Below are 11,108 nucleotides of genomic sequence, written 5' to 3'. Positions count from 1 at the left end.
GGGAGGAGAATTATGTTCTCCTTCTACCTCACCTCGCACGGGAGAATGATCGTCAAACCTAAGACAGCGTTCCACAACGGGATCTGGTGCTGGCCTCTGGCGCCGAGATCTGGATTCTGGCGAGGGATGAGGGGTCGATGCCCTCCTCACCTCTCTCCGATCTCTAGGCTTCCGGGCTTCGCGTTTTCCCGGGCGCGGGCTAGGCTCCCTCTCCTCGGGCGTGCCATTGGTTTGAATGGCTTTTAATGCCCTTAGGAGCTGGTCCTCCGCCCTGCCCTTATCAACCAGTACAATCAGATTGGTGTCTTCTCCCAAATTAGGCATGTCATGCAGCGCTAATGCAACTGCCTTGAGCATGTATTTGAGGGACAACCCCTGATAGCGCTGATTTTGGAAACGCGCCCTTAGCACCAAAGTTTGTTCCCCATTTGAAGTCAAACTTAAAGCTTCACGTTTCACAGCTGTCTTAAGTCTTTCAGCCAACTCAGATATCGGTGGGTCAGTGTCAGACATAGTTCTGGAGGACAAGCACAGATGCACAATACGTGAAAAATCGGTGAGATCACCTGGTATGGTCTCTATCCGTTGTCCATCACACAGAACTCTGCCCCTCATGGCTTTTCTACGGGCTTGGATAAGACTGGGACCGCCGTGTCTCCGTACCTCCGCCTCATGTGCAGGGCATTCCCGAAGGTCTGCACCATGGCACGTGATCAAAGGTCCAGGAACAGCTTCTACTCGTCCCTGGAGACCAACTAATCTGGTCCCTGGAACATAAATATCCTTTTGAGAACCCAAGCCCTTAGGCGGAAGCGCTACAATTATTGGATCACGGTGCCTGCTCAGCTCATAACAGTGGGACCTATTTTCATTGTGAACCCGTTGGGCCTCAGCGCGCATCCGGTGGACCTGCCGTTCCTGCTCAATCCTAGCTATGCGGTCACGGCGTTCCACCGGGGCAGAGCATGGGGCGGGCTGGACAGGTCGAAAGAGCTGTTCATAAGAGCCACTGCCGTCATTTGCCCGCCTATCATGCGCACGAGTGGGTTCCTCATTTGGGCGGACCGGACAAGGATTTTCAGATCGTGGCCTGGGGACTATATCTAAGAGGCCAGCCCTGGCATGGTTGAGGATAACAGTCAGACCTATCCAAGTTGTCTCGTCCGGTGTTAAGACCGTTACGGCAAATGTGCTCCCGGCGTCCACATAAGCACGACACAAAGCACGACAAGAGGCGCTGAGGTCATAGCCATATGTTCCGCACCCGACTAGAGTCATCACCACTGGTGTAGTTCTCCCTTCCGAAGTATTTTTTACTCGACAAGCCCGGAACAATGATGTGTACGTACCATACAACACCCGCTCACACTGGCCTGGAGTGTATTGTCCTTCACGGAATGGAACAACCAGGTTGGCAATAGCCCCATATCGGTCAGCGAGCAGATAGGCTCCTGTCCAGTACACCTCATTATTTAACAACCCGCCAAGGGCTTCATGGGTATATTTTTGAACCAAATCAATGCATTGTTTCTGATAATTGGGTCCAGCCGCTTTTTTTATGGCTAGCGCCATCCCCCCACCATTGGACAATTGCAGGTTAGCGGGGTTAACCAGGTTAGAGAGACGGTCAACAGGTGTGTGTTGTTCTAATCTATCTCTGCTTACGCTTATATTATTCAATAGGGATGGGTCCCCGGGAACCGGCAAACTATGTTCTCCCAGCCCCAGAGCCTGTAGACTCACTGCTCTGGGGTACAGACCCTCAGCGGGAGGACCAGGGGCAGTGGGATAGATGCACTGGTTCACATACCACGAGGGACCTTCATCTATAATTTCGATGGGTACCTCATCATATGCCGGCGGGTCATCATGAATATGACCGCCTGGCCAGTTCTCGTCAACCTCTGCCTCAGCAAGGTCCTCAACAATCACGGCGTCTTCCTGGAAGCCATCGTGATCTTGAAAAACTGACTGGGCGCCCTCAGAAACTCCAGTAAAGGAGTCATCCGGGGCTGGGACAAGATCAGCCATATATGATGGGTGACTTAGTTTTTATCCAAATATGAGCAATCAAATTTTTTTTTTTTTTTTTTTTTTTTTTTTTTTTTTTTTTAAATAAATTTACCTCTATCTCCGCGTCCTAAATCTAAGGTGCCTGGCCCAGGCAGAAAAATATCCCCAAATTCAACTTAATTCAACCAAGATACGGGCAATGCCATGAATTCTTGTTTGAATGTTAAATCTGGATAATATTCCTCAATTCCTGCGAACTAAAGGCTACCTAAGATTAGGCGACCAAGCAATCGGTAATGCTAGGAGCTGACAAAATTCTCTGTTTATTCAACCAGATTATGGGCAATGCCAAGGTCCCAGTCGAATACAGCAGAATCCACTATCGCTCCCCGCAACCTCGTTGCAGTGTGGCCGCCAAAAGGAACTAATCAGAGAGATTTTGGTAGATTTATTTTTCTTGTAAAATCCAAACTTATTGTAATTAGAATTGGGCAAAACAAAACCTTCCGATCAAAAATATTTTATTTGATAAAATAATAATTACATTTTCTTTTGAAATTATAATCAAATATCTATATCTTTGGCGACAATCATTTTAGACAGGTTTCTATCCTATTTGAATCCGGTTTCTCTATCCTCGTCCTTCACGGTTGAAACTGGCAATAGCGCTTTTTGCCCCGCTTTTACGAGTGCTCTGTGGATCTCTTACGGTTACAGCACAGAAAACAGAGAGATTTCTTGCGAATCGGGATTACTTTATTTACGTGAGCATAGGAAAACCTCACGGGAGAAGTTGTGAAATGTTAACTTAATAGATGTGAAGCGTGTGGGCGTTCCACATCTAACTAAAACGAAATTTCACGGAAAAGATCTTTGAACTAGAATCACTTGTTCAACCAGACTCGAGTCTCTAGACTATGAGCCTCAACTGTTATAGCATTTGGCGGTCTCTCCAAATGTCTAACACTAAATATTAGTATCCTCTATATTTTAGACAAAATTAAATGTTGACATCAGCTGTCTCTCTGATGTCTAATAATCAAATTCCAGCGTTCAGTTTTAACATGAGCAGTATCTCATGTCCCTGTTCGGGCGCCATGTTATGGCCTGACGAAAATAGAAGAAATTGAAACACTCCTAATTTCTACTACCCTCGTTAGTTTCAGCAAAACCTATAAACCCTATGAATTTAAACCCCATAAGTACAGCAGTGCCGTTGCACCCCAGATAGCGCGTGCCCCGCGCCGAGAAGTTCTCAGACCAAATGTAGCTGTGAAACTATTTACCTCTCAGCACTGGAAACACACTCTGAAATGCCTATTTCTATTTATAGTGGCTTCTGTTGCATATTTTCTCACTCACCCAAATGTCCGCTGATAAGATCAAACGGCTCGTATGAAGAAATCCTCTTAAAACTTCTCTCATAGAAAAGGGTTTTTATTTAACACTCAAGCTAATACAGGCTTTTAGCAATAATACAAATATATGTATGAAAAGGCAGAATTTCTGATAAGACAGACAACAGACCCCTAAGCTCTATCTCCTCATTTCCTAAATCTAAGGTGCCTGGCACAGGCAGAAAAATATCCCCAAATTCAACTTAATTCAACCAAGATACGGGCAATGCCATGAATTCTTGTTTGAATGTTAAATCTGGATAATATTCCTCAATTCCTGTGAACTAAAGGCTACCTAAGATTAGGCGTCCAAGCAATCGGTAATGCTAGGAGCTGACAAAATTCTCTGTTTATTCAACCAGATTATGGGCAATGCCAAGGTCCCAGTTGAATACAGCAGAATTCACTATCGCTCCCCGCAACCTCGTTGCAGTGTGGCCGCCAAAAGGAACTAATCAGAGAGAGCTAAAAATGGGAGAAGTTCCGCGCAAGGCTATGTCCGTCGCCCCGTAAAAGGCACAAACAAGTGACACCTCACAAAAGCTTCTCTACCAAACCCCCCCTGAACAGAGATATACAGCAGTATTTATACAATTCTGGCTCCATCCCACACACCAAATAAGGGATCGCCTCCTTCCGGATTAGATCATTTCAGTAGCTGAACCTTATATGGTGCTGGTTAGATTATTTCAATAGGAAAAACCTAATATGGTTTTTCCCTCTAGCAGTTAACACATTTCAGCTGTTGCCATAGCCATTTAGGTCACGTGAGCAAAAAGTACAGTTATTAGCAAGTCATTTGCAAAAGAGGAAGTTGTGGCTGTGGTGTGACGGCTGGTATCAAGGAGCAGAGTTGGTGTCCGCAGCAACAGTGAGTTGATTGGTGCTCCAACGCCTACGTTGACGCCCCCCGCGCTTGTTCCTCTTCCTCATCAGAGCGTGTTGGTTGGCAAGGTCACCCAGCTGCCGCGGGGTCAACAAAGGCCGCGGATTGACAAGGCCATATCTTAGCCCTACCATGTCAGTAGTCAAAAAAGACTACATCGTTAACACATTGACTGCCTAGATCGAGTTATCTCGATATTAAGAATCCAGCGCTTGACTGCCTAGATCGAGTTAACTCGATATTAGGTCTTTTCATTGGTATAAGGTAGATTGCAATCTTCCACAACCTGTGTATTAATATTAAGCTTCTACGACAAAAGAAAAGTCACATGATCGCAAAAGTCACATGATCTGAGCAAAACACTACAAATCCGGGTGCAGAACAACAGTCCCTGTGGCATTCTAAACAAACAGTGAGCAGAGACGGACGGACAGAGAAATAGAGTGAGAGAGAGCGAGAGACAGCGACTGAGAGACAGAGAAAGAGCAAGCGATCGTTAGTTAGTTAGTTAGTTTGGTAAAGTTAGGAGAGGTGCAAGATATATATATATAGGTGAGAGTAAGACGTTTATATAGTATAGTAGTACATAGATATATAGGTGAGAGTTAGGTGTACATATTTATAGGTGGGAGTCGGACTCGGGAGTATAGTTTTTAGGCGAGATGCGAAGAAAAAGCAAGGCCAAATGGCCTCGGAGAGACCCGACCCAAAGAACTATTTTGGAGACAATGTCCTTCACTGCTCCCCCGGGACCCCCATCACCACCGGGACCACCATCACGACCTGTGGAGGAACCACCACGACCTGAGAAGAAGCCGTCGGCGGTGGCGTCTTTCACCGCTCCCCCGCGACCACCTTCGCCACTAGCTGGGGGCTCCAAGGAGGTGAAGCAGGCGGCGTCTCTCACTACCCCCGAGGGATCTGTTGACGTGAAGCCATCTCTATCGGTGAAAGATACCTATGTCTTCACGTCAGCAGAACCCTCGTGGCGACCACCTCCGCCGCGACCACCTCCGCCGCGACCACCTCCGCCATTGGAGGGATCCGAGGAGGCGAAGACTGCTCCCCAGGGATCTGAGGAGACATCGGTGTCTTCGACCGTCCCCCGGCGCGGGCGGCAACGACCACGGAGGCCTAAGAAGCAACCACCCCCCCCACCACCTCCCCCACCACCTGCGGAGGTATCTGAGCCTGAGGAGGACACGAACCCACCGGTACCAGACCCCGATCCCGGGCACCGATTGCGTCGTAGCAAAAGACCGACTCCGAGGACCGTGTCATATCGCCCAGAACCAGACACTACTGACGGTGAAGAGAGCTCCGATTCGGATTGTTCTGGCAGCTGGGAGCCAAGCGAGCCAAGCCCAAGGAAACATTGTCTGGATCCGTTTACCAGTGGTAAGAATATCCTATATATATATATATATTTTTTTTTATCATATTTTACCTTTTGGTTGTACTCTGAAAATAGCAGATCTACAAGCTCACAACGCCTCGCGCTGCGACGCGTTGTGAGATTGTAAATCGGCTATGTTTTACCTGATATTTGTATAAAGTCTGTGGGGCACTACTTACTTATATCAACATATAAAATGGCACCAAACCATTCAATCGCATCACAACGTAGTGCTTTTATCTTGTTATGATCATTGAATGGTGCCATTTTATATTTTGATGAATTGAATACCTATGAATGGTTTCATCCTTTTTAGACAAATTGTTTGACTGGGCCTCTAACAACTGGAGGTGTGTGTAACACCTTATTTATATATGGACAATGTAGAAGCCCGGTGTGGATTTCTAGGATATTGCACTCTGGGTCAGCCAGTTATAAAATATGTATTTATTTTATTCTGTATCTATTTATATGCATGTGATTTATTTGAATATGTTGACGATGTAGCCTATGAATTTGTTGACTTGTAGATCTGGGGTTTTTTTTGGGGGGGGGCATAGGCGGATTAGGAAGAAACGGGCCCCTGGGCCGAGACACGCAAAAGGCCCCCCCGCCCCCTTCCGTGGGTGCACGCGCGCAAAGCGCGCGTGCACGCAAAGCGCGCGTGCACGCACCCACCCCCGCGAGCGCGAAGCGCGCGCGCGAAATTTTTGCGGTTAAATCTCGGTTAATAATGGAAATTAATAGGGTTTTTTTTCGGTTAAAAACGTCTGTGCACGGCGGCAGATAGGCTAATATAATGCATGTTTTACCTATAACTTAAATACAAAGAAATTGTTCGGTTATATTGCGGTTAATAAGGGAAATTATTAGGTTTTTTTATGTTAAAATTGTTAAAAAAATATGTTAACATTTTTTTTTATTAAAAAAAAAAAAAGGCTCAAGCTCAGGGGCCCCCCTAGCTCAGGGGCCCCTGGGCCTGGGCCCAGTCGGCCCGTTGGGTAATCCTCCTCTGGGTGGCATACTTCAAAGGGAAGAGGTCATGTCATGTCATGACAACAAATGTTTTGATTTTGTTGGGGGTCGACATGAGGCCATGTCAACAAAGTCTTTTGTAGTGTTGTGGGTCACATGAGGACATGTCAACAATGATTTTCAAATCCCTTTGATGGCTTTAGTTTTTGGGGTGGAGGCCAGGTGCACCGAGGCCCCCACCATCATAATAAATTTCATCAAAGGTCCCCTTATGTCCACAACATCAACAGTGTTTGATCTTGTTTACTTTCAGACGACGAAGATGAGTCTGATGAAGCAATGGCGTCGTCATCTCATCATAGGCCTACACAGTCTGCTAGGAATGGTAAGTCTGTTTCAAACATTTTCATTAGACAGTTGGTTTTTATAGATGCCATTTTCTTCATCACGTGTCCATTTGGTTCCATTTGTACACATCGTACTGTAATGGTAGCCTTGCCTAACCAGGCTACTGTATTTGGTCATTTAGGGCTAAACTCTGTTTGTGTTTGACACAGTGTCATACATATAATCTGGTCATACAATATAGACAAACACATACAGAGCCAGCCCTGGCTAAAAACCACACTCTGCAATGATACATGTCATTCATTCTAAGTTGCACAAAGTAATGCACCACCACCAGTGAATATAATTGTATATCTTATTTACCAAACTATTTTATGTTTTACTGTGATTTCAGACATGATGGATGTCGAGGAAGCAGGACCATCATGTTCAACCGCAGTACCAAGTGTCCGCCGTGAAAGAGGTGAGACAGTTTTCACAGCTGTACCACACAACAGGATTTTGACAGTACATCATACAACAAACACATACAGAGCCAGCCCATGTCATTCATGACATGATACATGTCATTCATTCTAAAGTTGCCATGCTGGCAGTGAATATAATTGTATATCTTATTTACCAAACTATTTTATGTTTTACTATGATTTCAGGCATGATGGGTGTGGAGGAAACGGGACCATCACCTTCAACCGCAGTACCACGTGACGGGCGTAAAAGAGGTGAGACAGTTTTCACAGCTGTACCACACAACATGATTTTGACAGTACATTTTGATTCAGTTTTAGTCATAGTCTGTTGAATACAATTCCACATAGTGTCATAATCTGGACATACAATATAGACAAACACATACAGAGCCAGCCCTCGCTAAAACCCCACTCTGCAATGATAAATGTCACAAAATCATGTACCACAACAACATGATTTTGACAGTACATTTTGATTCAGTTTTAGTCATAGTCTGTTGAATAAAAGTCCATTTAGTTTTAGTCATATTTTCATATAAATCAACACTGCCACACAAACAAAAAAGATGTATTTTATGGTAATTGTGTATTTCTGTAATTCACAGGACATGGTGGGAGGCCGTCAGCTGTAGAGCCTGTGTGGAAGGACACAGATTGGGAACCTAGGGAGGACATCCCTTTCACTGCTAGTCCGGGTCCTAGAAATGCTGCGGCGGAGCTACATTCCACCATGCCTGTAGACTTTCTTTCACTTTTCCTCACTGATGAGCTGCTAGGGATGATAGTAGAGCAGACCAACCACTATGCTGACGTGTTCATCCAGGCCAGGAGTGAAGAAGAAGTGGCGCAGCATCCACAAAGCAGGGTGAAGGACTGGAAAGCGGTTTCAGTGGGGGAGCTGAAAAACTTTTTGGCCCTGTTGTTCCTCACTGGCCTTGTTCGAAAGCCTGTACTAGAGTACTATTGGTCGACCGATGACCCTGTACTCACTTCGTTCTTCGGCAAAAAGATGCCACGCAACAGGTTCCAGATCATCTGGCGGTTTCTCCACTTCACCAACAATGAGGCTGACGCTGCCGCTCACGCCGCCGCCGCTGCCGCCGCCGAAGCTGCTGGTGAGGTTGCTGTTGTCGACAGGCTTTGTAAAATCAACCCGGTCTTGCTGTACCTGACAGACAAATTCAAGCAGATGTTTGTTCCAGGTCGTAACATCAGCATCGATGAGGGGATGCTTTTGTGGAGGGGACGCCTATCCTTCAGAGTGTACAACCCAATGAAGCCCACCAAGTATGGAATAAAGTCCTACATTCTGTGCGATTCTGGAACGGGGTACTGCTACTCAATGAAGCCATATTCTGGACAGTACTCTTCCCTACCAGACACAGTCATCTTTCTGTTGCAGGGTCTTACAGGGTACGGGTTTTCGTTGTTCATGGACAACTATTATAACTCCGTGAAGCTGTATGAACTCCTCCTTGAGAAGAACACCCATGCCTGTGGTACCATGAGGCTAAAAAGAGGAGAACCACAAGCCATGAGGGATGTGACGATGTCCAGCCTGAAAGTGGGACAACGTAAGATGCTTCACAATGGCAAAGTGATGTTATTGGCCTGGCGAGACAAACGCATCGTTCGATTGATCACAACCCAGCACAAGGATGAGATGGGCACCCAGATGGTGAGGCAGAAAAAACACAGCGACAAAGTGCCACAGGAGAAGCCAGTTTGTGTCCTTGAATACAACAAGAGTATGAATGCAGTTGACCGACTAGACCAAAACCTAAGCTATTATCCCTTCATCAGGAAGACAGCCAAGTGGAGCAGCAAGTTTGTGGTCTATTTATTCCAAATCGCAATGTACAACGCATTCGTACTCTACAAGACAAGGAATCCAGGTGGCGACTGTAAGTGCATGTATGACTTCATCCTCAGCGTTGTCAAGTCTTGGACCGCTGTGAGACATGCCCCTGTCCCAGCAGACCCGCCTGTCCCCCCCCCGGCCGCCTGTCAGCAGCAACCTCACCAGCAGCAACCTCACCAGCAGCAGCCTCACCAGCAGCCTCATCCTGCCCGCCCCTGCCGTCCCCCGGCCTCTCCGCCCCCCCCTGCCCCCCCCCTGCGTCCTTATGCACCAAGAAGTCGCGAACCTTGTGACCGATTGAGTGGCGATATGAAAGTCCATGAGCTTGTCTATTGTCCCCCCACTGCCAAAAACAAGCACCCAACAAAATGGTGCAGAGTTTGCACCAGGAGGGGAGGGCGGAGTGAGACAAGGTATCAGTGCAAAAGCTGTTTGGTACCCCTCCATGTTATTGATTGCTACCTTGATTACCATACTAAGGAGAAGTATTATTGAATCATTTTGATTGTATTTGTTTGTTTTATTTTCATTTTGTATTTATTTTGACTTTGATTTATTATGCTCTGAGCCAGCCAACAGTTGGCAGTGAATGTGCTGCTAATGTTTCTCACTGCCCCAAGGGATCTGAGTGCGTGATGCCATCTTTGTCGGTGAAAGACATCTATGCCATCACGTCCTCAGACCCTCACGGGGACCACCTCCGCCCTGAGCGATTGATTACCATACTAAGGAGAAGTATTATTGAATCATTTTGATTGTATTTGTTTGTTTTATTTTCATTTTGTATTTATTTTGACTTTGATTTATTATGCTCTGAGCCAGCCAACAGTTGGCAGTGAATGTGCTGCTAATGTTTCTCACTGCCCCAAGGGATCTGAGTGCGTGATGCCATCTTTGTCGGTGAAAGACATCTATGCCATCACGTCCTCAGACCCTCACGGGGACCACCTCCACCCTGAGCGATCTGAGGAGACATTGATGTGTGCTGGCCAGCAAAACACACAATGATGATATATTGTATTTTTTGTATGTTTTTTGTATGTTGTACTTTGTATGTTGTACTCCACTTGAAAGACATATAAAGTGTTCAAATGTGTCTGCCTGAGTCGTTTCAAACTTTTTCTGTAGACTGTTGGTTTTATATCATAGATATACAATTGCAAACTAGCAGGTCTTGTGTGCACAAATGGAACCAGTGAAATCAGTATCCTAATCTGAAGAAAACCTGGACATAGAATATAGACAGACACATACATAGCTAGCCCTATTTGACCATTACTGTCAACCCTACGGGTCCATTTAGTTCCATTTGCACACAATCAAGAGTTATGGGGGACTGATATTCAGTAATTGGGTTCTGTAGACTGTTGGTTTTATATCATAGATATACAATTGAAAACTAGCAGGTCTTGTGTGCACAAATGGAACCAGTGAAATCAGTATCCTAATCTGAAGAAAACCTGGACATAGAATATAGAAAGACACATACATAGCTAGCCCTATTTGACCATTACTGTCAACCCTATGGGTCCATTTAGTTCCATTTGCACACAATCAAGAGTTATGGGGGACTGATATTCAGTAATTGGGTGTTGTGATAAAAATAAGGCTGTATATAAAACTGTTTCACTATCTAAAAAGTCAAACATTTTCTGATTTTGCTTGGTTTTATGTCATAGATGCTATCTGGATCTCAGTGCTTGTCTGCATGGCATTCACAGAAAATAATTCCTCCTCACTTACCTTGCATACAGTCTATATG

The 11,108-nt window shown here is 45.6% G+C and overlaps 1 protein-coding gene across 1 annotated transcript; it reads left to right on the top strand.

Moving 5' to 3' along the window:
• Positions 1–5,024: 5,024 nt before the first annotated feature.
• LOC311036139 (uncharacterized protein) lies at positions 5,025–10,354 on the top strand (the record flags this gene model as incomplete). Its single annotated transcript, XM_084044663.1, has 5 exons — positions 5,025–5,694; positions 6,981–7,052; positions 7,410–7,478; positions 8,091–9,661; positions 10,217–10,354. 5 exons carry the CDS (start codon positions 5,025–5,027, stop codon positions 10,352–10,354), a joined length of 2,520 nt encoding a protein of 839 aa, XP_083900789.1.
• Between the last annotated feature and the right edge of the window lie 754 nt (positions 10,355–11,108).

This window comes from Gymnoscopelus microlampas (assembly GCF_963454915.1).
Source record: "Gymnoscopelus microlampas genome assembly, chromosome: 20".
NCBI lineage: Eukaryota > Metazoa > Chordata > Actinopteri > Myctophiformes > Myctophidae > Gymnoscopelus > Gymnoscopelus microlampas.
The sequence above is the reverse complement of the archived record's forward strand: the minus strand, read 5'-3'. Positions and strand labels throughout refer to the sequence as shown.